Source organism: Carya illinoinensis, chromosome 6 (assembly GCF_018687715.1).
Source record: "Carya illinoinensis cultivar Pawnee chromosome 6, C.illinoinensisPawnee_v1, whole genome shotgun sequence".
Lineage (NCBI taxonomy): Eukaryota > Viridiplantae > Streptophyta > Magnoliopsida > Fagales > Juglandaceae > Carya > Carya illinoinensis.
In genome coordinates, this window is record NC_056757.1 from 30,826,519 (window position 1) to 30,851,587 (window position 25,069).

Sequence of the window (25,069 nt, forward strand, 5' to 3'; positions counted from 1 at the left end):
GCTTCCTGGATTCCACACATGACCGCTGCCACTCGTGTTCTTCGCTACATTAAAGGCACTCCAGGCCAATGCATTTTTTTCTCTTCCTCCAATAATCAACCTTGGCATCTCACATACAGCTCCCATGACCCTCTATTGTGACAATCAGTCCGCTCTCTATATTGCTCACAATCCAATTTTTCATGAACGCACCAAGCAAATTGAGATCAACTGCCACATTGTTCGTGACAAACTCCGCTCTGGTCTCTTCACCACCACTCATCTTCCATCTTCCGAGCAAATCGTTGATATCTTCACCGAAGCTCTGGGTTCTAATCTCTTTCATCATTTGTCTCACAAGTTAGACATTACGGATCTTCATGCACCAACTTGAGGGGGAGTATTACAGATATCAAATCCCATAATTTTAGCAATCTCTATTACAGCTACCAAATCCCACGATTTTCCATGATTTTAGCAGCATCGCAAGTTGGGCATTACGGATCTTCATGCACCAACTTGAGGGGGAGTATTACAGCTACTAAATCCCATAATTTTAGCAATCTCTATTACAGCTACCAAATTACAGCTACCAAATCCCATGATTTCCCATGATTTTAGCAACTACCAAATTACAGTTACCAAATCTCATGATTTTAGCAATCTTTATTACAAAATCCCATGATTTTAGCAATCTTTATTACAGCCACCGAATCCTATGATTTCTCTATATAGTTATTTTTATCTTTCTTTCCATGTATAACTCATCAAACGTGTCTTATTTGTATATGAGATCAATGAGAAATATGAAGAATTATTCTACCAATTTATTTCTTAACACAGGGAGTAGATCTCATTCCTCTTCCCTGTTTCTATGGTTCTATACTGAGTTTGCTTTGGATCTTGGAAAATGTTTTCGTTTCCATATTTTTTATTCTAGTGTTCTAGCTTATTGAATCGTTTCAGTCGTGGGTTTTGACAAATGAAGCTGTTTTTGATACTATCCTCTTCCTCGATCTCGTCTGAATAAATTCCATACATATGGTACCGACAATGTAAACTCAGCGAGTCATCTTGCAATATTACCATCATAGAAAGTTGAATTAGAATAGGATGAAAACACATTTTATAACGAAACATCATCCTATAGGTACGACCAAAAGTTGCAATATCAAGTTTTCCCATTTCAAAGGTTTGTCTATATATTTCTACAAAAGTTCATGTGTTGTTCATAAGAGACACAGGAGAGTTTGCGTCCAATACTGTGAAGAATCGATTCCGAAATTCTCACTTAGCACCAATTGCAACTACCCAAAATCAATAAGATGTAGTTAAAGTGGCTGGCTTAACTTCAATGCTACCCTTTTATGCTCCAATTCCAATTAACCTAAGCTGCAGGAGATGAAAAAGGTTATCAGATCACAATTCAATGAGTCACTGGTGCAGTAATATCCAACAGCAGGGAATGGAAGAGATCACTTAAAAATAAATAAATAAATAAAAAAGATCAAGGAGATTACAATATTATTCTGAGGCATCCTCCAATAGAATCCCTGGAGGACAATTGGGAGGACGTTGCAGGCTGCAAAGATAAAAATAATCAGCGCATGCATGCCCATCCACTCCATCACAGCAGTGGGACGCCTATATCTACACACATCAACCTGTGGAAAACCACCATGATTATCAGGGCGAAGATGAAGATAACATATAAAGTGGAAAATAACATTTAAATGGAGTTCATTGTTTTTAAGTTTTTAACAAAACTAACTTCACCAGAAATAAAGATCCATGCTAGATAATGATGAGCAAATGAGCGAAGAAAAATTTCTTTCCGGGATTGATCATGTAAGATTTTTAGACATCCTACCAATATGTAAATCCCAGCGAAGAGAATACCAGCAGCACCAGCAGTGAAACACATGTAACTCAACGTGTAGAGAACCTTGTTAAAATGCATCCCTGCAACGGGGAAGCATGTGATGAAATACACTGCAAGTAGCGTAATGACTACCCAATACCATATATTAAATTTGGAGATATATGTGAAAAGACTACTTACCACAGAAGTCCAATGCAAGGCCAAAGACAACAAGACAAGATGACGTAACCATCCAGTGAAGGATCCTATCTCTGTGGTCCTAAATGATGGTGAATACAATTCGTGAGAGAAAATAAACCTTCAGTGAAGTAAGGAAAACATGCTCCGACATTATTATTTGTCACCTTATAATGGACGATAATGTGCCCGTAATGCAAACCGACCAAGCAGGTAAGAGTGGCCATCACTGAACTACAAAAATAAAGATGGTGGTCACCCCAAAAGCACCAAAATTAAAATTTGATTATAATCTATACTAACAATATCATCTCCTATTCAAGGATTCTAAGCTGATGGGATTCAGTTTAAGAATTAAGATCATCCAATGGCCCAAGTGGCATTGTTCCTTTGTCCAGATTATAGTGGAACTTTTATTTAAGCTATAGCAGAACACACCTTAGAAGTCCTTCAGGATCAAAAGGGGCTTGACACCATGTCGGAGCATCAGAAGGTAATGGGCCATAATCCGGGGAGTTAATACTGCATTGCTGTGAGCAAAGAGACAGAAATATGAGTATTTTAGGGAAAAACGGCAGCCTGGTGGGGAAGGCAATTGTAAGCAACTTTACAAAAGTATACCGGTGTTCGTGCGTAGATTGCTCTTTTGTACAAATGTTGTATACCCAATATCTTACGATCGATCATTCCAACAGCATTACAAGCTGGCCCAGTGTCACCATGCACTCCACATTTCACCTTCCAAAGAGAAACATTCAGCCATCAGTTTCATATGTAAAACCATACCTCATAATTCTTTAACCTTGTGTAAAATCATCATGGGGGATGAAATAAAAGATCAAATCTTACCGAAAACAATTTTGGTGTAGAGGAGGAGATTTCAGTTGGAATTTGATACTCCCAATCAGGCACATACAAGCCATATAACAAGGAAAGATATAGAGTGGTAAGCATCAAAGCCAAAGCCCTGAGAGAGAGACAAGTAGCATACATTAATGACAGTGCAAATGCAAATACACAAACAGAGAAGCCAACATTTGAAACTACTAACTAGGGAAGAAATACAACATTGGTATTTCCACGTTCAGAGGGCCTTGCAATCACCTCATTTCCAGCATATTTTTTCCCCATGTATCAATATATCACAACTGATTTGTTTTTTAATAAGTAATATATCACAACTGATTTAAGCTTCCAAACGTCATTATCATGTTCCCCCCACTCCTCCCGCTCAGGAATGAGTTCTCTTTTTTTTTCCCCTATTATTGCTTAAGGTTCCTTCTCCATCAGCTATTTGTGTTCTCAGTCACTTGTGTAACAAATCAGAAATTTCATAGATGGTCTTCTGAATTAGCAAACAATCACAGATATGATCCCACTTTCTCCAGTTTCTATAAATTTAAATACATTGGCATCTACTGAGGTACAGGTTCACCAATACCTCAAATTCATAAATCTAGAGTCTGTGGCTGAAAATTAGAAATAATGCAATCAGCAAAACCTACCATTGGAATTGATATTTTCTGAGCAAGGACGACCCCAAATAAACATCATCATCACCCTTCAGCCAAATCTCACACAGTGCTGCCAGCAGATATGCTATTGCAATTCTCTGTAGGGGCAGGGAGGGAGAGGGGAAAGGCATGCATTATTTTAAAGCTGATGAATGCACTGCATAAAATTGGAAATATGTTTCATTGGCAGTCCATAACAAATTATAGGTTAAATCTAGCACGGTATTAAGCCAGACAAAGCCAATTCCAGAAGACATTAAATCATTTATGCAGTATGTTCTCAGGTTCAACTAATATACATTTGAATGAACCATAGCCCACCATGACTTTGCTTCTTGCTTATGGTACCTGGCATGATAAACATTCAACAAGAGAAAAACCTAGCCACACCCACACATACAAGATATACCTGTAGAATACCCATCCATCTCATATGTTCAATATCCACTCCATATGTTAAATCTTTAAGGCCATGGAGGAAGCCACCTGTACAAGAGGTAGAGAGTATACATTCAGTAAAAACAAATGAAAGATGCATTCTTGATTAAATGCCCCCAAGATTAATGAACATAAAATACTCAGCTTCTGCAAAACAATGAATATTATTATTGTTAATATCCTGCTGTTACTGCTAAGCATTTTACTTTCATCTGCAGGGTAACAGCTAAAAAGAAAAACGTGTATAAATTCTGGTATAGAGGAGGCCAAGACATGAATATCTAGTAAATCACCTTGAAGAAATAGGCCTAACATTAAAAGCTTTAGAGCCCGTAGTATTGCTTTTCTAGTTGCAGTAATTCTGCATGACAATCTCTGTAGATGGCAAGGACTTTTGTTAGGCTCAGGGATCAATGGTAGTAGAAGTAGCATCCATGCAATAAGATTATTTTCTCTAAATATAACATAAGATCTAAGTTATCTTCTTCTCTGCCTTGAACGGACAAATTAGATTGAAAACAGAAATGAAAGTAACATTTCACATTAATCATATTAAATATTACGTTAAAACTACTTGGATGCTGATGATAAAAGCACTAGGTTGCCAGAGCAAGAGATACCTTGTAAGTAAGTGCAAGCGAAATACCAACAATAAAGAGGAAAAACGGCATGACAAAATCAGCAAGGGTTAAACCATTCCAAGGTGAATGATTAAGAGCAGGAAGGACTCCACCAGCATCATCCACGATTATCATTAGCTGCATCAAGAATGAGAGAAATTTGGAAACATAACACCAGTTAGCATATATGTAGAGAGTATGGGCAAAGAGAGAATTTTGTTTAGCATGTACATGGAGGGTATATTATTGTCAATAAATGAAAAGGGGGCTTGCACCTTGCCTTGATTGAGGGATGTCATAGTGCTAAAATGGACATAACTAACATGTCAATTACAATTGGTGCCTATCTCAAACAGTTGCTCACTTTTTTCCATTAATCTGCACAAACCCAGTTCAGGTATACAGTCCATGCAAGCATCACACACTGCTAGCTTTCCATATTTATTTATAGTTAAGATCGCATTAATGGAAACCACCATAAACCGATTGCGACTTTAAACAAAATAGATGTTTTTCATTTCCCTAAAAACTCCAGTTAGTTCATATAGAGCAAACTAAAATCGACATATAGAAATCTTTTATACCCCAACATGCATTCTCTTGTTTTATATCCCCCATACTCGAGGCTTCAACATGTTTGAAGGTTCTGCTGTGTTCCACTTTGCATTTGTGCATCACTGGTAGGGCGGTCTAAAGTCTTAAGAGTACTAGGTTTTAAACCCTACGGTGGTGTTAGCTACCCAGCACATCCCAAACAAGCCAAAGCCCCACATAAGCAGCCGTTCTAAACCGGCTTAAAAGGGTATAGAGAAATGACAGAGGACTAGTGCACAATTCCTCAACAAGGTGGTGGGTCGGTGGCCTTCTCCTGAGTGCCCCGTCGCTACTAACTTTATATAAAGGAAAGTGGTGCATCAAATGCCTATATTAAACAATTCGGGCTGACATTGACTGTTGATTCCTTTAGCGTAAAAGCGTTACAAAGGAAGATCGTTGACTTTGCCAGTCCAATCGTTGCCTGCATCAGACGCTCTTTCAAGCTCCAATGACTTCCTCTCCTTTTATTATTCATTCCAATATAAACTATGAACCATTATGAGTCATATGTATCTCTAAACTATCTACCATAAAAACATATCATATACTAAGGATTTGGTCTCGTGCACATCAACTTTAGAACTCATTCTGAGACACTGCAAATTAGAACGCAGCTGAAGCCCAAAAAATAGAGGTGTTTATAGGGACGTACAAAGCTTAAATAGCAACCCTTTTGATTTAGTAACTAGATATAAGTCCTCTTTTCTCCTCGTTTAGATTAACTCAAACAATAAGGATCATGGGGCAACCAAACCAATTCAGGAAATAGGAAAAAACATTTTTTTTTTCAACCAAAAAAATAATATTTTTTTTTTTAATGTTCTGGAAACAATAAAACGAACAGAAGTCTATACTCAATTGAAATGGAAGTCAAATTCTTCCTCGGACTGTAGAAAATCGAAGCCGCATCAAGAGGACGTTGTCTGATCTCAAGTCCTCTGCTTCTGCACTCCCAAAGATTTGGTTAAAAAGAATTAAAAAAGGTGCAGTGCAACCCCAGTTTTCTAAAATCCACATTATGTGTGTGTGAAAAAAATGAAGAAAAATAAGAGGCACAGAGGAGAAAGATGATGGGCGTGGGGAACCATTACCCCAACAGTGATGCCACGAAAAACGTCCAGCGAAACAAGGCGTTGTTGTTTTTGCTGCTGCTTTTGCTTGGGAACTTCCTCTTCGATCTTATTTAATCCACCACCACCACCGGCATTGAGAATGGCGATGCCGGATCTTCCACAGACAGCCATTTCAACATCATCTTCGTCCTGAACAGACGAGGGCTTCACTCCACGCTTGATCTTGTTCTCCTGCTCCTCAGCATCATCGTGCCCTCTAATAGGTTCGTATATTCCCATCACTCACTCTCTCTTAAATCCCGTTCTATAGATTTATTTCCTGATGCTTCCTCCGTTCACTCAAATGTCAAAAGCAAAATGCAGACCCACGAACTAGTCCCATCAACAGACTAAACACCCTCTCTGTTTGTAATGCGACGAGAAACACCTGACTGAGAGCGTTAGATTTGTTGTCGTTGCTGTTGTTTTCTATTTGAAGAAAAGAATAAACTTTCTACAAATGAAGATCGATCAGATTTGCCTTTTCAGTTACCCTGATCTTGCTCTTTCTATTTCGTCTTCTGCTTCCCTTACCCTTTTCTGATCTTCCTATATTTATAGGAAGCAGGAGTTATGGAGATAAAGATCAAACGGGTAGAAATGATCTTAAAGGAATATCATTTATGGGTTATGAATAGCCGAATAAGAATCACCATTATGATTGTTATTTTAAAATCCATAATTTTCTTCACCTCTGATATCTATTTAAATCAAAAAGGAAAATCTCAAAACAGAAAGAAAATCTTGGTAAAAACATTTCTTTGTTTTTTTCTCTCTTGTTTTGCATGGCGAGTGGTCGAAGAGGGTTGAGTCGTGGCCGTAGTTGGCACCCGACAAACCATCCTCGTTTGATGTTATTAATATACGTGTCGAATCTATGTAAAACAAAACAAATATATAAATATCGAATCTAAAGTCGCGTAAATGCAATGTTTGTTTTTAGATTTCTAATTCTTCTTTTACTCCTCAATAAAAATCACGTGGAAAAAGACTTTACATATGTGACACTCTAAAATATTCATCCACCATATCTCTATCTTATGAATGTTTATGATGAAAATTACAAAATCTTAAAAGATAAATAATTCAATTTTTATCAAAGAGTAGCTCAGGATCTTGATTGATAGGGACAAAGATTTTACAAAATAGTATTTAATCTTAATTAAAAAAACAAGACAACTAGCAGCGTTCTGTAGTTGAACAATAATGAGCACAGCATTTATTCTGTAGCCGCAATGGCAATAGATATTAGATGGGGTTCTTTTAGTAAAGCAACATGGCAACCGATTGCAAATCGTCCACACAAATTCGAGCTGCCACCACCAGCCATAGCAAAGCAGACAACCAGTGACAGGCACTGATGTATCCGTGCAATTGCAGACACGTATGATGTTGAAAAGATATTTCTTATGGCGAGCTGCAGAAGAATAGCCATTAGTTTACACCAACTCTATCAAATAAGAGCAAGTAGAGTCGTAAAATTATAAATATTACATAATTATTTAAAAATAAAATAAAATTTATAATTAAAAAATTAATTTTTTTATATAAATCTTATATTAATTTATTTTTATTTAAAATGATTACATGCCGTTTATACAATCACAATTATAAATATTATTTCTCATTAAATAAAGTGAATCAGATTGAAATAATCAGAAAATTGCTGTATTGTAAAGATAATTTGTAAAATAGTACACACGGAAGGAATAAGGGAAAGTTACTGTATTGTACAAATAATTTGTGATAGTACACGCGGAAGGAATAAGGTCCGGTGGTAAAGCAGAATTATTTATTATTACTCTTTAATATTTTTTATTATTATTTTTAGAATATATTCATAAAATATTTAAAATCATCTCACTATTTAAATATAATCTAAAGATATGACAGATTGATTATGGCCTATGTTACCTGAATATGATGGGAATAAAAAAACATGACGAGGCAGACATGATAAATTCTCAAGATTTCTTTCCTACCTCATCAACTTTGCATTTCAAAGCACGCCCTTTGATCGGTGCGGTACTAAACTTTTTATGCCTTAATTATTAAAAATAAAAAGAAAGAGCCTTGTAGCATGCCTTTTGACCGTTGTGTTTTTTTAATTTTTTGTCAATAATGAAATTGTTCACATGTCTGTTGTGTCTAGGAAGGGGAAGATCGTAGCCTTCAATCATTTGTGGGTGTTTTAAGCTCAATTTAGATATAAAAAAATATTTTATCTAATCTTATTATTATAATTTTTTTAAATTCTTATATAAAATATAATAAATAATTTAACTTTTTCAAATTTCAAAACAATAATAATATTAAAAAATAATATTTTATTTATTTCAACTTTTATCTCAACTAACTATCTAACTCGCACACAAGTACTTAATCTAAAAGAACCAAACTATCCAGACCGAGAGTGGATTATTGCAGCAAAATTATGTCGCCTAACAAGAAGAACATCCGCCCATCTATACATAAAGTATAGCAGATAGACAGTGATTATCTGCAAATATGAATTAAAGATGGTCCTGTGCTTCTATCTACAAGAAACAAAGAGAATAACTGGGAAAAAACGAGAAGATATCATGATTCAAGACTATTGTATTGTCTATTTTGCAAGATTATTACATTCACAGCATCGTATATCTATTACCAACATGGTACTCATTTGCATGAGTACCAACAACGTACTCCAATGCCATTCCACAATGATAATGAGTTTTGCACAATTTATTGATCAATGATTGAGATCCTCTCAATTTTATACCAAATCGGATAATTCAATTCACTTGTTGATCAACACCAATCAGTACCCAAAAACAAAAAACAAAAAACAAAGGTCAGGTTATAGAATTGAACTCATTGTTTGTAGCCAAGCATTGGCTAGATGGTATATTAGTTTTGATTAAGGAAAATACTAGACACAAAAAGATCCCACACACTGATATGACACACTATTAATATGCCACGTATCTTTTTTTTCCCTCTTTTTTTTTTTCTCATTTCTCCCTTCTCCTTGACGTCACCCCCTTCATTTTTTTTTCTCCCCTCCACCGTGCCCTCTCTCTATGCCAGCCATGGTGGGTAGAAAACGCTAGCGTGGAGTACCGATAAGGAGTGCAGATTCGAGAGTATGCCTCGATAAGTGAATCAGGTCGGGCCATGGATCGCAACGCTACTCTATCTAGCAAGACTCCACCACTCAGAGGAAGTCGCCGTGATTGGTGTTGCAGTTCGACCACCAAGGCTGGGTGCGATGGCACAATGTGGCTAGGAGGAGGAGTGGGGCTCGATTTCAAGAGAAGGAGAGGGAGAGGGGCTGTGCTGTGGGGCGCAGGTTTGGTCGGGAGGCCACCAGTGATGGGGAACGGCAGCCAGTGGTGGACAACTATGAGTTGCGGTAGTGCTACTATGGCTACGAGAGAGAGAGAGAGAGAGAGAGAGAGAGAGAGAGAGAGAGAGAGAGAGAGAGAGAGAGAGAGAGAGAGAGAGAGAGAGAGAGAGAGAGTCGGGTGAAGGGAGGGGGCACATGACTACGGGGAGCTGAAGTGGGAAAGAGGAGAGAGAGCGAAAGTAGGGGAATGAGGGACTAGGGAAAATGGACACGCGGTACACTAATAGTGTGATACATTAATGTGTGGGATCCCTTTGTGATCTTTTTGTGTCTCTAGCAGCTCCCTTTGATTAAATAGAAGATGTTGGTACATCAAATTATCAAACCACACAATTGAGATACAGAGTCCTCAATAAACATGTTTTTTTGGAAAAGAAAAGAAAAACAAGACAAATTGTTTGGACAAAAAGGTCTCTGGGAATATTTTCCACTTGTATTAATTTATTCCATTTCATAGGGTCAATGGCAGCACCATTAAGCTTTAAGAGATGCCCCCACTTTCACGAGGTCTTCAAGTGCCTTTAAAATTTGTGCCTCATTCAAGCCTTCCAAACGAATGCCCCTCTCAACACCCATGTCTGTGGGATAAACAAACATTAAATACATGAAATTAATGCATTCAATTCAAGTTCAAAGAACAGGGCCAGACAACCAATGATCGATCGCATAACATGAATAAGCTTAAACAAAGAGACTCTATTCACGTATCAATAAGCCAATGCCAAGTCTTCCCACTTGCCATTTTTATATCTGGAAGAAACTTCTATGTAGAAATGTTAAATTTAGCCTAAAACCATTTAAGAGGGAGAGAAGCTATTCACCATCAAACATCTATTGTCTTCTATATATCCACATCTTACGTGTGTGTTAGTCCAAATTACCAGACAAACTGAATGAGATAACTATGCTAATAGGCCAGAGTTGGCTGCTGGTACAACAGAGTAGCACCTTCGCCTGTCACCTCAACCATGTAAGCAAATACTCAGTTGAGAGGCTATGTCCTCCATCCTTTTTCTTACAGTGCTGTTCTTACTATGGGAAACTCTAATTCATTCATTACATTTCTCACCGGCAAGCAACTGATTGATGTTTTGCTCCTATGCTTAATCTATTAAAATACTGCACCATCGATTATTAGACACATATTGTGGAATTACTGAAACCATTAAAATGAACACGTTAGATGGAGTTAGTGACTCAATTGATAATTTCATGTACTAAGTATAATAAATAAAACCCTGAGGGGTAGCTCAATTGGTCAGACCTTGGGTTTGCTCCCCAATGGTTACTAATTCGAGTCCCCTCAGGGCCACTGGAGGTTTACCTGGCTGTTAACTTCAAGGCCCCGTGGGATTAGTCGAGGTGCGCGCAAGCTGGCCCGGACACTCAAGGATATCAAAAAAAGTATAATAACTAAAGTAACCACCCCCTCCTCACCCAAAAAACAGGGCAGAAGGAAACACAAGGGGGAAGCAAATAGGAGAAAGAGCTACAAATCCAAGGGCAGTGACCATAACCCCAATTGCAGCAGCTGCAAAGCCACATTTCCATGTCCTCAATGCCAACCCGCTCACGGACCCTTCCCTCCCTTCGTGACCACAACTCTCTCTGCAAATTGCCTAGAGGAGGGCCCGATATCAAAAAATATTCCTATAAACTTAACCATCCAGGTCACCTCCATTCTTACAGGACAAAAGACTTCGACCCCAAAAACATATGCATATACCACAAGGACGAAATGCATCTGGACTTGGATAATAACAATGTATTTCAACAAAATACGTATACATTAATAGACATTACTGCGTATTGGTTGCTTGCCGAATAAGTGAACATGAGATTCATAATCTGTGGATATTTACACAAACTCCTAATAGATTTTTCCAGTTACTTTAATTAAAAACATTAGAGGCATCAAGGCATGGAAGTCTGGTAAATCGTCGCTAAAGGAAAGGGAGAGACAGAGTATGCAAAAAAAGGAGATACCATATCTAGCCCATAACTGGGGCTCGACCCCACTGCATTCACGAATCAAGATTGGGAGTTTAGGGTTCAGTGTCTTGAGATCCTTATAATTCTTCTCCACGAACGCTCTTTCAGAAATTCCAAACAACAGAACTGATTAAAAGTATATCATTGGGAAAAAAATAGCTTCTTCAAGTCCACCAGTAGTAATAAACAATGAAAGAAAATTAACATCTCAAATATATATATATATATATATATATCTATATATTGGTAAAATTGAAGAACCTGGTAGCCGAGCTCGCAGGGGAAGATTGACATAACAGGATCCGAAGCTCCTTCATATTACGAGACAGATGTCCCCTCCATGCCATTCTCTCTCTCTGGTCTCTGCCCTTGCGATCTTCAGCAGTTTTCAAATAGCGGAAGGAAGTGAAAAAGAAGGTGGGCCTAGGCCCAGTACATAGCCCACAAAATCATGGGCTGGCTAGAGGACAGCGTGTAGCATTTAAGCGTCACTCGTTTATTGACCGCGGTTAAGAACGCAAAAGGATAAGAAGAGTATAAACCATGGTTAACCGAAATTGACCCGACATGCGGTGAAAGTGTGGTTAGGTTAGGGTTTGCGAATAGTAAGCAGCAGATACGTGTCGCTATGACTATAAAATGAAGGTGCATCCGATCGTACGCAGTCGAGTGGCCGCCCCATTTCTTCACGTATCCAGCCTTGCGAGCGTCCAGAGGTGTGCACAGGTAAGGCCCTAATTTACTGAGATCGTCCATTTTTATTCTATCACTCCATATATGCGTTCTGGAAGAGGATTCTCTGATTTGCGTTCGTTCTCTTTGTTTTCTTCTGCTAATGGATTCGTGTGGTTGTATGTTGGATGTTGCGTTTTTGTTTTTCTCTTGGAGAGAGTTTCTTTTTCGTTACCTTGTAAACCTAGAAACATATGAAGATTTAATTGAGACTTTCTCATATTGTGCGCTTTTCTTTGTCTATTAGTTATATATATTTTTAGGAAGACAGCGGTGGTTCAGGTCTCCGAATTCATATTGAGTGACTAGAGTATATTTGAAGACGATATCTTTTGTAAAATAACGAAAATTTAATAAGATAATTTCCTCATGGTTAAAAGCTTTTCGTTTTTATATTGTTTACAAACTCTTTTGCGATCTTCGAAGGTCTTCTTGGATCTCGGAATTAATGATATGATTTGGGTTCATTTGGGTCAGGTTCCTTGGGGAAGATCCATGGCCTGTCATCTCATAGGTCACACTGGAAAGTATAAAATTTACTAGAAAATTAGCTAATATCCATGATTGATGAATTTTTTACGGTTCATATAGATTGATAAAGTCTGGTTAAATCTAACCTATTTTATCAAGTTTGTTGATTCTCTTTTTTTAAGTTCAAGTTGCTACTTTTTAGAATAGCTGTTGTGTTTTTTGCTAGTACCCAGTAGATTGCTTCAATGGTCGGTGTTCATTAATCAAATTCCCGTACGATCCGTGATCACGTATGTTTTACAGAATACTTGACACACGCTTCTAGTGGCGATTTGTTAAGCTGATACTGTAAATTGGGTACATTTTTTTGCCTCTTTGCATGATTGCTCTTGCATGTATCCGCTGGCATGTTATCATGTGAAAATATTTGTCTCAGTTTACTGGATTGTTTTCCTTATTCATGGATTCTCTTAGTGGTTGCTTGAATGTTGCTCCCAATGATTGAATAGATGTAAATCAGTTTCAGCCTTGTCTGAATTTGGATGTTGATAACTACACTTCTGAGGGAGCATACTTATATTTCTTTTATGATATTTGTGGATAGGGTGTAAGCACAAATATAAATAATAAGTGACGTGTGGATATTATCTCCCTTTTGCTTATAAATCTCTCCCTCACCAAAGCCTTCTCTTTATTTCTGGGGCAGGCAGAATGGGTCGAAGACCAGCAAGATGTTACCGCCAGATTAAAAATAAGCCATATCCTAAGTCTAGGTACTGTAGGGGTGTTCCCGATCCTAAGATTAGGATTTATGATGTGGGCATGAAAAAGAAAGGAGTTGATGAATTTCCTTTCTGTGTCCATCTTGTTTCTTGGGAGAAAGAGAATGTCACAAGTGAAGCCCTGGAAGCTGCACGCATTGCATGCAACAAGTACATGGCCAAGTTTGCAGGAAAAGATGCATTCCACCTTCGAGTGAGAGTCCATCCCTTCCACGTCCTGCGTATCAACAAGATGCTTTCTTGTGCTGGAGCTGATAGGCTCCAAACTGGTATGCGAGGTGCCTTTGGGAAGCCCCAGGGGACTTGTGCCAGGGTAAGTATTGGTCAGGTACTGCTGTCTGTCCGATGCAAAGATGCAAATGGCAACCATGCACAGGAAGCACTCAGAAGGGCCAAGTTCAAGTTTCCTGGACGACAGAAGATCATTGTCAGCCGCAAATGGGGCTTCACAAAGTTCAGCAGAACTGACTATGTCAAGTGGAAACAGGAGAACAGAATTCAGCCAGATGGAGTGAATGCTAAGCTCTTAGGATGCCATGGACCCCTTGCTGTGAGGCGTCCAGGGAAGGCATTCTTGAGTGAAGTATTGAATCCTGCAGCTTGATTTCTTGGCTTTCAGACGGTTTGTCATCAGAATTAATGAATACCTTAATGTCTTATTTTAGACTTTGTTTCCGTTTTGGATCTTTGAACCCTTGTTGAATCTTTGAAACTTTGTTGAACTGCTGAACATCTATTTCGATGACATTTAATTTGGATATCTTTGTGTGTCTATTGCATATGCTATGATCCTTCTTCAATACTTGAGATGCAACGTGGATGTGGATGTCATCTTATGCCCCCCATGATATGCATACAGATACGACCGTTAGATATGCTCAAGTTCCTCCCATAACTATATATATATATATATCCATCAGGTCAGCGCCAGCCACCTTCTAGGAAGATAAGCCCCTCTACCTGTCGTTATGCACTGGATTCCTTCACTTTTTCTAGTAGTAGAGTAGGTTTGGCATTCCTAAACAAAAGCTTTGTCGACAGATTTATTCCCCCATGCGGCTAAGAACTCACTCATATATACTTGAAATGTTTGTTTTCTTCCCATCTTTATCATTATTTTTATTGCGAAAATAATCTTCTTGAAGAGATCTATTAGGAACACTCCGAGAAATACTAAAAAATTGCTGAGAAAAAACCTCGATTATTAGTAAAGCTTCCAGGACTTCCTCTTCCAATTCTTTCCCTTTAAATTGAGATCTCTCCTAACGGCAGATAATGTCACGTAAGTACACGGCATGCGCCAAAGACCTACCTTTCGTCTCCAGCTATTGAGCAGCCTTTAAGAAATCAGACTTGTACTAGTCCACCCATCAAATTCAGGTAAAAATAGGCAAGCATAGAGTGGAAGGGTTTCAAACCATCACCGATGACAGCAAAAAGGACCACGGTCTTTCATTTGGGAGACTGGAGTCGAAGGCTACCTTTCACTCCTGCAAAGATAAAAGGAGATAAAATGGCATTAACACCAGAGCCCTTAAGAAAAAGTGATCGTAAAATTCCAGATGCCAATGAAACAACAAATGGATAGCAACGTTAGCATAGCAAAGATTTACAAACGTGGACCATAAACAGACATAATTGGCTTTAAAGGACAATCTGATTAAGCAAGGGAGACCTTCTACTGGCCTCTTAAGTTAGAAAAAGAAAACTCTTGAAAAAATTCCCAGAATCACAGTATCGAACTTACATGCCCTAATACGACTTGGTCTGAGGCAACAGGCCAACGTAAGTGATGTTTCTTTTTAAAAAAATACGACTTGGTCTGAGGCAACAGGCCAACGTAAGTGATGTTTCTTTTTAAAAAAATACGACTTGCCCTATAACATTACTCTTTTTTAAAAATATAACACTTCTTTATCTGACAATTAGAAATGTGAGCACATGATGTTGGCTTTTGATATGTAATATTAATTTTAATAAAATAACATAGTAAGAATTTACATTACCCATATTGCAAGATTATTTAATAAATAATTTTTAAAAATGAGTCAAATTATCCAACAAGGACCACGAAGATGTAACAATAACCTAGTTGAGCATGCCTTTATATTTTTTAACAATAATCAAATCAAGCCAATTAATTTAATATATGTTACTAGTGTACAAAATGCTTCTTCACCGTGAGAGGAACTATACTAAAAAAAATTAAGAAGTTGTGCTGGGCTGCCCTGCAATGATCGCTGTGCCACCTAACACGTGTTTATTTATTTATTTTTATTCATATTATTTAATATTTTTAAAAAATAAAAAAATACGTTAATATATTAAAAATCACTTATTTTATTATTAAGTAAAAAAATTAATTTTTTTAAATGATGAGCGGTAGATTTGAGCGGTACAAATTGTACAATGAGATTGATATTGTATCATTTCAGAAAAATGAATAATTATTAGATAATTTGAAGTATGTGTATATTAAATCCTAGCTATTATATCATGACACTGAAAATTAATATTAATAGAATCTGGTTCATCTACGTGTTATAGTTTCATAATGATCCTTAAGCCGCCGGCATGTTAAAATAGTTACTCCGTCCAATTTCTATTACCTCATCACATATGTCACGACAAATCAACCTATAACTAAGCGTCGCAAACGTGAATTATTCGGTCTACACATTAATCTTATTAAAGTGATTTTCCACGTCGACGTGTCAGTTAATTTTCTTCTCAGTTGAATTTTTTAATTAATATTTTGATGAGACAATACTAGGATTATCATTACAAAATCAACTTATAAATTGTCATTTGTGAAAAAATATATATATATATATATATAAATGTGCAGTTCTCCTAAAAAAATACACAACTAAGTTTAAACAAATGAAAATAGAGAGTTGTTAGATACATGTAAAGATTTCATAAACTTAAGTCTCATTTCAATTTTTTATTTTTTTCCTCATTTCCCACCTCTCCCTTGTGCCCCTCTCCTTTTCCCGCTCCCTTTCTCAAACCCTCGAGCCAAGCATCACCGTAGCCCCTCACTGATGTTGCCACAACTGCTCCTCCCCAACGTCATTATCGTCACCACGCACTTGCAGATACGCCATCTCTCTGTATCTCTCTTTCTCCTGATCTAGGCTGAGGGGGTGGGGAATGAGAGTAGGAAAAGTGAAAGGATAAAAAAACTTAATTGGTAATGTACCAGGTCAGTTTGTGAAATTCTTTTGTCTCGCAAGTATTTTTTACGAAGATGATATTGTACTAAAAAAAAGTAGCCATGCTAAGTACAAGCTGGAGTTTTGCAAATATTGTGCAAACCTTTTATTAAAAAAAAGTAGATCCCATTTCAAAAAATAATTTTTTTTTATACCATTTTATGGTAGAATTGAATATTTTATAAATGGTGTTAGCAAGATTTATGTATTTGAAACTTATAAAAATTATTATTTAAAAAAGAAAAAGATAAAATCATATACGGTGTTAGAATGTAATCCTCGCGTACTTCTTTTGAAAAAATAAAGATTATTATTTAAAAAATAATTTTTTTATATAAATCCTAAATTAACTCATTTTTTTAAAAAAAAAATTATACGAAAAATACATACTCAAATTATAAGTATCAAATGATCCAAATCCATATACTGGAGCGGTACACAGGAGGGTCCGGGCCAGAGGACAGAGCCCAAGATAGGGAGGGTGGTGGGGGAGAATTGGGGGGCTGATATATGTCCCAATCTCGGGGACTACTGACTAGTAGCGTTAGTAGGTAAGCCGATTAGGAAGTGCCGTTGTCGTGGCCGTGTTGTCTTTCTATTTTTTATTATTTTTTTAAATAATTCTATATTATTGACTTAATTATTTTATTTTCTTTCTTTTTTTCTTCATATTTCAGTTCTCAAATCTATATATCTACCGGTCCGTCCTCTGTCTTCATCTTCCACTCCGATCACGTTTACTTTTCCTCTCCATTTATAATTACGAACAAGGATTGGAATTTTTGGTGGATCCTATAATGGCTTTGCAGAGCCTTGCGAATCATCATCCTTTCCTCACGAAATCTGTGTTGCCATCTTCGTTTTTGTCCAAATGCGACAACGTTAACCAGTTGGGAGTCGCTCGAGTTGGGACGCAGGGTAGGAGCGCCAGAAGAGGGCGTAGGGATGCTCTGGAACTCGTCGTGTGCGCTCTGGACCGTACCAATGGAAGCAATAGCAGCAGAGGCGCCAGCGATGGTGGTAAGAAGGGAGCAGTGCCCAATTCAAACTATGTGGTGCCCCTGGACAAGTCGTTTTCCCCGACCAACTCGTCCTGCATCACTCGCCCTCTCGTCGAGATCCTTCGTGACCTGAACAAGAGAATCCCCGACAATATCATCAAGACGAGTTCTCCCCCGCCTCATGATGATCATGCTGTGCCCACAACCTTCATCCCCTGGTAATTGCCACTTGTTCTACAGTTCGATTTCTTTATTTTTTTTTCAGTCTCTATAGTTTAGCAAGTAATAATGGATATCAATCCCTTGGTGTTCGATCCAATACAAGTTTTTGGTGATCTGACGATGCCCTTGTGTAGGTATCATGCCAACCGGATGTTGAGCTTCTACGCCCCAGGTCAGTCTAATTCTTCCTTAACTTACTTCCCTAGCTAATATTATATAGTACGTACATGCGTATATGTGCCGCAATCTCAACAAGTCTTCCGACCATCCTCTTAAATTTCACCTTTGTGTTTATCTTACTCATTTTACATCCGTTCAGAGTTTCTAGAATTTATCATGCTACTTAAAATTTGAATATGGCAGGATGGTGCGGCGAGATGCGTGATGTTATATTCGCTGAAAATGGAAGTGTGACTGTGGTTTATCGTGTCACCATTCGAGGATCTGATGGAGAGGTGTGATTTTCTCTTTAGTTTCCTATGTGTTTTGTGTATGGACACTAACAAACAAAACTGAATTACATTCCTATCTAGCACACTTAAAAGATATAAAAATTTTCTAGGATGCAACGATGCCCGTTTGTTTGGTTATTCAATATTTGTTTGGCTGAAAAGTATTGATTCCTCTAATGTTACTTTATCCAGCATCATGCATGCCATTACAAATTCTCATTATTCTGGTTAAATTTATCCCTTGTGTATTCCGGCAACACCCTTTTTGCGTATCAATAAAAACTAACTTATCAAAAATCTAATTGCATGGGATTTGGGAAGAACTAAAAAAAGCAAAGCATGAATATAGTGTTTGAACCTGCATGATAAAATACATGATTGGGGAGATAGAATAAACCATTCAGCTTGTAGGGGAGCCAGACGAGGGAAACTGATATGCATTAGCAAAGGAAAACTCGTGGGTGTGTTACCAAAGAGAGAGGTTAGAATTGAGTCATATTCAAGCTTGTTTAATCAGCTAAGATCTGCTAGCATGTTTTAGGGGTTTGAATGGCAACTTCTAGGCCCTTGCTCCAGTGGATGTTCAAACAGGTGGTCTTGTAGTTACATGAAATTGGATGGTGGTGGCTGGTTGGGTGGTTTTAATGGTCTTTACAAATAAATCGACCCCCTCCATGATAACATGACCAATGCTTTTAGATGGGTTGTTTTTCCATAAACTCTCCTTAATCAACCTTACGCGTTACCTTTTTTGAATCTCAATAAAAATATAGTATGGATAAGGTCTAAACTGTTGTTTTATTAAGAGGGTTGGTCCTGCTCCTTAACCGTCTGGACTCTGTTACTTGGTGTTTTCTCTTCAACATAAGTGATATTCTTTCAGTTTTAATAGAAGTATCATATTTCTTGTTGTAGTAGTGGTTATATATATATGTGTGTGTGTGTTCTCAATCAATTGCGAAGTTGTTATCTTCGAAATTTAGGAAAAAGAGGCTAAAACATGCAATCTTGATTGTGATTGACAAGGTCTTTATTAAAACAAATAACAAATAAAAAGTGATTGACAAGGTCTTTATTAAAATAAATAACAAATAAAAAGTGATTGACAAGGTCTTTTGGGCCTCTAAGCTATGCTTGATCCAGACAATTAGCTAAACTGTCTTGCTTATTAACTTTGCATTTAGTCATTTTGGTGTTTGGGTGGGTAATCGCAATATAAGAAATCTTCACTCGTGAGAAATGAGGGATCCTTCTTACCTGAAAAATGGAGATGATTCGACAGATTTATATCTGGTGCCATCTCAAGGACCCCTCGCAGTGAGTATTTCGCAAGTCTATTTGGAGTTATATTAAGATCATTAGTTTTTATAGATGTATTGTTTTATTTGTCAATGTAAAATATTTTCCTTGTGACAATTTTTTTAATAGAAACCTTTTAAGGGAACATTATTTTTTTATTGCTTAGTTGGACCCCAAATAATATTCAAAAACCCACAAAAGCTCCCAAAAGTTGGTTGGTAACTACCAACCAACCATGATAGATTGGATTGTTGTCAGGTTGTGTTAGCCTGGGCATACCCTTTTACATATGATTGGGGAGTGACGGGAAGGGTTGATGACAATGGTGGTGCGGGTGAGAAGGTGGGATTAGGTGGCTGTTGTGGTAATGGTGTGAAGGAGTGGAGGATAAGGGAGGGAGGTGGTGGTTTTGGCATGCAGTGGAGCAAGAGGGGGATAATGAAAAAGGTATTGGTTGGGAGGAATTAGTTGTGAAAGTCAGTTGCCATGGCAAATGAGGAAATTGGGTTGACACAAGATTTCAGAGCAAATTAGTAGGCTCGATTACGGTTGCTGGTTAGTGGTCTCCTTTGTGGGTGGCCAAATCGGCATTTGTGGATTTAGTAGTTTATTCTGAATAAAATTGTTAGGAGAAGTCGATGTTTCAGAAGATTCTAAATAAAAGTTTTTCTTTTCCCAATTTTCTTGCATCTTGGGTTCCTAAACCTATAATGCAAGCGTTGGTTAAATTCTTGAAACTAGGCAATTAGTATTCTCGGTGAGAAAAGCCTTTCATGGGAGGAAATTATGGTGCCCCTCTGAAAGAGGTAAAAATAATAATTTGAAAGAGGGCTTTATGGTTGGGATGAAGAGAGAGATGATTGATGTGATACAAAGATTGGTCTATGTTTTAGCTGAGTCAGATGAAATTGATTATAAGTTAGTACAATTAGGAAAATAGTACAATTAGGAAAATATCAACACTAACACAGGAGAAGACCAATGACCATCACAATTCTCTCCAGCCTTTAGTGAAAACAAGAAGAAAGAACAACCTTTAACCGGAATTAAGTTGATGTTGAAGTTCATTGTTTCAGAGTTGTATGAGGATGACATGGAGAACGGTTTTTTTAAGGAAGAAAAATGTTAGTCATCTTGTGTTTGTACATTTTGAGTGTTCCCTAAAGCTTGCATGAATTAAACCCCTAGGAGTTGGATCAAATCCCATTGAGTGTAAACAATCTTTAGGGACTATTGAACGGGGGAATTTTTCCCTTAAATTATCTAAGATGCACTTGCGGGAACTCCTTGCCGAGGACCTGTGCACCTCCAGAATGAGTCGGGACACTGTTTTCAGACACCTGTGCCAATAAAAAAAAAAAAACTTGCATTAATTAAGCCTATATGTAATTACATATGCTTTAGGAAGAGGTTTACCCTACACCGAGTAGTACAATGACCAAGAAGAAAAACTCATAATGCCTCATTTTAGCTCTTAACATATATTGTTTATTTGACACACCGATACAGGCTCATCGCGAGTCAACCGGAACAGTATCACCCAGTGAGGGCCACATTGTGGATCCAGTTGCTGCAGCAGAGGAAATAGCTTTCTGTAGAGCATGTGCTCGGTTTGGCCTTGGCTTGTATCTCTATCACAAAGAATAGATAATACAGACAGCAAGGAGGTCAATCTTACAATTATGCATCGAGCTTTTGTTTTAACTTGTTGAGAGTTGGACCGTACTGTCTGTCCTTCCAGTTGATGTAGATAAAAAGTGGTAATCGAGAAGTTGCAGATTATGTAGACAGTTTGTTTGAAAAACAGAGTTTTTTCAATAGCTTATAAATAAGACATATAAATGTCCATTTTATCATGTTTGTGTACAAAGAAAGACGCAACCTGCCATAGTCCTTTCTATTTGCTTCTGAGATCAACCGGATGATGTAGAAGATACAGAAAAGAGACCTTAAATTCCTGGTTTTTGTCACCCCCAAGTAAACAAACATTTACAGTGACCCATTCATGCACATGGATCACAAAATATGTGGGTTCGTGCATTTTGGTCACACATCAAACTAGTAGTGATTTACTATGTTTCTTCAAACATGTAATTATATGCTGTACATGAGATTAAAAATTACATGGAGTGTTCAGCAGGCTGGGACTGGTAATTGCGTCTCCTCAGTTGAGACTCAGGTGTAGGCTGCTGTAAAAATATTCTTGTTGGGATCATTTGGATCAACGTATCTGCAAAATTACCAATAGATATTAAACCAGTTATCCCTATACGTATTCACCTTGACTAGAAAACTAAAATACACGAGAAAGACTTTTCACGTACGCATGTCTCATCATTTTGTCAACAGGAGTTTGCGTGGCTTGCAGAGGATCCATTCGAGGCTCTGCCGCGGAATTAGAATGTTGATTATATTGTCTCACTGAAGATATCAAGTTGAAAAAGAGTGGAACAAAGGTTCCACAGCCCCCTTCCTTGAATAAAATCTTGAAGGAGTGAGTGGAGTAAAGTGCCCTGTTCTGGTTTTCTGGAACTACCTGATAAGTTATAGAGATAGTGAGGATCCTGGAAATGGAGAAGAAGATATATCCAACACTCACAGAACTCTCACTGGCTACTTACAGGTTCTACATGACCAGAAATATTGTTGCAGGAAAATATTGGTTGATTGAATTTTTCACCGTGAACGTAAAGCTGCAAATTGGAACCATCAATTACTTCAGATGTTGATACATGGTTGCACATGAATAACGCCCAAAACATCAAATTACAGCCCAAATAGCATTTCAAACTCAATAGAGATTCCGCAATTTCGCACCATTCATAACAAATGAAAATCAAAAAGTAATTTAAACAAGAGCAATCTAACTGAATCAACTCCCAGAGGTAAAAGCCATACAATAGAATGACTTTTTCAACTCTTTGAAATTCTCAACATTATAACTTTTTCAAATTCTCACACAAAATATAATAAACAATTCAACTATTTCAAATTCTAAAATAAAAATAATATTATAATAATATTTTATTCAACTTTCGTTTCAACTCACTATCTAAACCGCAGTTGAAAATATCAACAACAAAAAAAAAATCAAAGAGGTCATTAGGTGCATGGCAACTTCTTTAACATAACTTATTTGCAGATAGAAACAGAGTACACATGTACAATAAGAAGTACATCCCAGGGGCATATCAAACGCAGTAAAGTTCCCAACAGGCTTATTTGCAACAAAGACCATGCGTATGTTAGACAAGTAGATTGTTCCCTTTGTTTTAAGGTGACCTCCATTAAATCTGGTAATTCAAGTGTCGAGTAAATTTAAAACTAGAGAACAAAAAACACCATGAAACTCCATCAGCATCAAACTTAATTAAGAGAAAAGGACCCTGAAACACGTGTGTGCTTTTAACGCTTTAGGCAGCAATGCATAACACAATCAATTGTTCTTTGGCAGCATTGGTGTTATTCTATCGTGGATTCCAGTGCTCTTTTGGATTTTCGACAGCAACCTCTTGAGAGGATACAGGGTGTACCCAATATGTTCTTGTTTATTTTTGCTTCAAGAAATTTCTTATTGCTTATCAAAGAATTATATATATATATATATATATATGTATACATATTTAACAGCAACAGCATTTATAGCTGTGAATTGTGATGACCTTAGTGAGTTGCATTGCGATCTTTAAAATTTGATGAATAACATTCACTGGACATCTTCCAGAATAGTTTTCCAATTGGCAGCAGAACAGAGTCCAATGCCGCGCTGAAGCTTTTAAGGACACGTACAATCCAAACACCACCACAGAATGCACGGTCTTAAACTTACATTTCTCGTTTCCAAATTCAAAGAATCCTCATGAGTCCTACTTTAACACGCCAAAAAGAAATCAATTCCCTTCTCAGTAATCCAATCGAGAACCGACGAATAAAGAAGGAAAAGGAAATTTAGGAAATTTTTAATTATACAAACTAAGAATATACACAATAGTAGTGGGAGAAGGAGGAGGAGGAGCAAAAGAAGAAGAAGCTGACCCGGGGATCTTATCGACCTCGAATTCGACGCCGTCCCTAGCCAAGACGAACAACTCGTTGACGAAAGGAACGGGCATCCCATTAGGAAACAGCTGCGGGTTGAGAGCCATTGATCAAAGCGAAGAAAACCACGAACGCTGCCAACTAACTATTGCAGGAGAAGTAGAGGAATCGGCTACGTTCCATCCTTGCCGCCAACTGAGTTTTGCGAACACGTGCTTGAACACAAGGCCCACCCGCACGAGGGTAATCCTCCTTGGATGTCCATATTTCACGCTAATAAAAAACTATTTTTTTATTTTAAATTTGATTTTCTGTTAATGATAATTATTATTAATATGAGAAATTTAGATACACCGGAACATAATTATTGGGTTTTGTAAAATCTCTAATATAGACTATTTTCTCGATGCTTCATTTGTCTTCATATATGAGATGTAATGAGTTAAGATTAAATTTAAAAATAAAATAAAATATTAATAGAATATATTATTTTTATATTATTTTTATATTAAAATTTAAAAAAAAATTGAATTGTTTATTTTATTTTATAAGAAAATTTTAAAAAAATTGTAATAATTAAATAAGATGAGATAAGATATTTTGTAAAAATAAACAATTATTTTTGACACAATTTCCTCTCCTTTTTCCATGCAAATCTCCTTCACACGTGTCCTTTTCCTTTCCTTTATCTCTGTTTCCGTCGGTTATCTGTCTTCTCCACGCGGTGGGGACTGGAGGTTATGGGTGAGACTAGAGCGTCGACCTATGCAAGAGGGTCGTGAAGGAGGTCTTGCAGAAGTGACACGGTATTTACAAGTACACCAAGAAACACAAGATTGTTCGCCTATACTCATTTGGCTGAACGCTAATCAAGCTTAACTCATTAAAATAAAGGCTTAATTATGACAGTAAAAACACGTTCAATTAGTAAATGATACAATTCGATTATTTTTTCAAATTCACAGAAATGATGGTGAAAACCATTTCCTTCGATGCATCAAGCAAAGATCAGAAGATGGCAAGGGTCATCTTTATGAGTGATGTTTGTCTACTTGAAGCATACTTCTTTCTTTTATTCCACCTCAGATATAATGTGTAATTTTCTTTTTCTTGTTTGTTTGTAGGCACTACCAAGACAAGTAAAAGCAATGG

The 25,069-nt window shown here is 37.2% G+C and overlaps 5 protein-coding genes across 6 annotated transcripts; 2 read left to right on the forward strand and 3 right to left on the reverse strand.

Annotated features, from left to right (window-relative positions):
• Nucleotides 1-1,088: 1,088 nt before the first annotated feature.
• Nucleotides 1,089-6,991, reverse strand: LOC122313729 (heparan-alpha-glucosaminide N-acetyltransferase-like). Its single transcript, XM_043128920.1, has 13 exons — nucleotides 6,299-6,991; nucleotides 4,611-4,748; nucleotides 4,284-4,365; nucleotides 3,962-4,038; nucleotides 3,544-3,650; nucleotides 2,888-3,005; nucleotides 2,660-2,776; nucleotides 2,477-2,568; nucleotides 2,206-2,272; nucleotides 2,042-2,120; nucleotides 1,850-1,941; nucleotides 1,500-1,643; nucleotides 1,089-1,371 (listed from the first exon to the last, which is right to left on the reverse strand). Exons 1-13 carry the CDS (start codon nucleotides 6,557-6,559, stop codon nucleotides 1,345-1,347), a joined length of 1,401 nt encoding a protein of 466 aa, XP_042984854.1. The 5' UTR covers nucleotides 6,560-6,991; the 3' UTR covers nucleotides 1,089-1,344.
• A 3,009-nt stretch (nucleotides 6,992-10,000) lies between these two features.
• Nucleotides 10,001-12,104, reverse strand: LOC122314328 (NADH dehydrogenase [ubiquinone] 1 alpha subcomplex subunit 2-like). The gene is made up of 3 exons (XM_043129833.1): nucleotides 11,964-12,104; nucleotides 11,697-11,803; nucleotides 10,001-10,288 (listed from the first exon to the last, which is right to left on the reverse strand). Exons 1-3 carry the CDS (start codon nucleotides 12,047-12,049, stop codon nucleotides 10,185-10,187), a joined length of 297 nt encoding a protein of 98 aa, XP_042985767.1. The 5' UTR covers nucleotides 12,050-12,104; the 3' UTR covers nucleotides 10,001-10,184.
• A 162-nt stretch (nucleotides 12,105-12,266) lies between these two features.
• Nucleotides 12,267-14,447, forward strand: LOC122314326 (60S ribosomal protein L10). Its single transcript, XM_043129831.1, has 2 exons — nucleotides 12,267-12,428; nucleotides 13,612-14,447. The coding sequence occupies exon 2, from the start codon at nucleotides 13,617-13,619 to the stop codon at nucleotides 14,289-14,291; it is 675 nt and encodes a 224-aa protein (XP_042985765.1). The 5' UTR covers nucleotides 12,267-12,428; nucleotides 13,612-13,616; the 3' UTR covers nucleotides 14,292-14,447.
• Nucleotides 14,448-17,582: 3,135 nt separating this feature from the next.
• Nucleotides 17,583-21,735, forward strand: LOC122314325 (DNA repair RAD52-like protein 2, chloroplastic). Its single transcript, XM_043129830.1, has 4 exons — nucleotides 17,583-18,124; nucleotides 18,263-18,300; nucleotides 18,492-18,583; nucleotides 21,389-21,735. The coding sequence occupies exons 1-4, from the start codon at nucleotides 17,703-17,705 to the stop codon at nucleotides 21,524-21,526; spliced, it is 690 nt and encodes a 229-aa protein (XP_042985764.1). The 5' UTR covers nucleotides 17,583-17,702; the 3' UTR covers nucleotides 21,527-21,735.
• Nucleotides 20,917-24,166, reverse strand: LOC122314327. Of its 2 annotated transcripts, XR_006243685.1 has the most exons (6): nucleotides 23,915-24,165; nucleotides 23,542-23,748; nucleotides 22,501-22,572; nucleotides 22,204-22,415; nucleotides 22,004-22,109; nucleotides 20,917-21,219 (listed from the first exon to the last, which is right to left on the reverse strand). XR_006243685.1 is itself a non-coding variant. In XM_043129832.1 (5 exons), the coding sequence occupies exons 2-5, from the start codon at nucleotides 23,554-23,556 to the stop codon at nucleotides 22,055-22,057; spliced, it is 354 nt and encodes a 117-aa protein (XP_042985766.1). In that variant the 5' UTR covers nucleotides 23,557-23,745; nucleotides 23,915-24,166; the 3' UTR covers nucleotides 20,917-22,054. The 2 variants fall into 2 exon arrangements, 1 of the variants encoding a protein (XP_042985766.1); XM_043129832.1 differs by having other exon boundaries at nucleotides 20,917-22,109; nucleotides 23,542-23,745; nucleotides 23,915-24,166.
• Between the last annotated feature and the right edge of the window lie 903 nt (nucleotides 24,167-25,069).

Bases quoted from the DNA above. Each gene is read 5' to 3' on its own strand.
- LOC122313729 (XM_043128920.1), bottom strand. From the start codon at position 6,559: ATGGGAATATACGAACCTATTAGAGGGCACGATGATGCTGAGGAGCAG. The intron at 4,366-4,610 runs GTATCTCTTGCT...TGCCATCTACAG, and splicing joins CGCTTGCACTTACTTACAAG to AGATTGTCATGCAGAATTAC. The intron at 2,121-2,205 runs GTGACAAATAAT...ACCATCATTTAG, and splicing joins ACATTATCGTCCATTATAAG to GACCACAGAGATAGGATCCT.
- LOC122314328 (XM_043129833.1), bottom strand. From the start codon at position 12,049: ATGGCATGGAGGGGACATCTGTCTCGTAATATGAAGGAGCTTCGGATC. The intron at 11,804-11,963 runs GTTCTTCAATTT...AATTTCTGAAAG, and splicing joins CCTGCGAGCTCGGCTACCAG to AGCGTTCGTGGAGAAGAATT. The intron at 10,289-11,696 runs GTATCTCCTTTT...TTTATCCCACAG, and splicing joins CCAGTTATGGGCTAGATATG to ACATGGGTGTTGAGAGGGGC.
- LOC122314326 (XM_043129831.1), top strand. From the start codon at position 13,617: ATGGGTCGAAGACCAGCAAGATGTTACCGCCAGATTAAAAATAAGCCA.
- LOC122314325 (XM_043129830.1), top strand. From the start codon at position 17,703: ATGGCTTTGCAGAGCCTTGCGAATCATCATCCTTTCCTCACGAAATCT. The intron at 18,125-18,262 runs GTAATTGCCACT...GCCCTTGTGTAG, and splicing joins CCCACAACCTTCATCCCCTG to GTATCATGCCAACCGGATGT. The intron at 18,584-21,388 runs GTGTGATTTTCT...ACACCGATACAG, and splicing joins TTCGAGGATCTGATGGAGAG to GCTCATCGCGAGTCAACCGG.
- LOC122314327 (XM_043129832.1), bottom strand. The intron at 22,416-22,500 runs GTAAGTAGCCAG...ATAACTTATCAG, and splicing joins TTTCTGGTCATGTAGAACCT to GTAGTTCCAGAAAACCAGAA. The intron at 22,110-22,203 runs GTACGTGAAAAG...GTAATTTTGCAG, and splicing joins GACAAAATGATGAGACATGC to ATACGTTGATCCAAATGATC.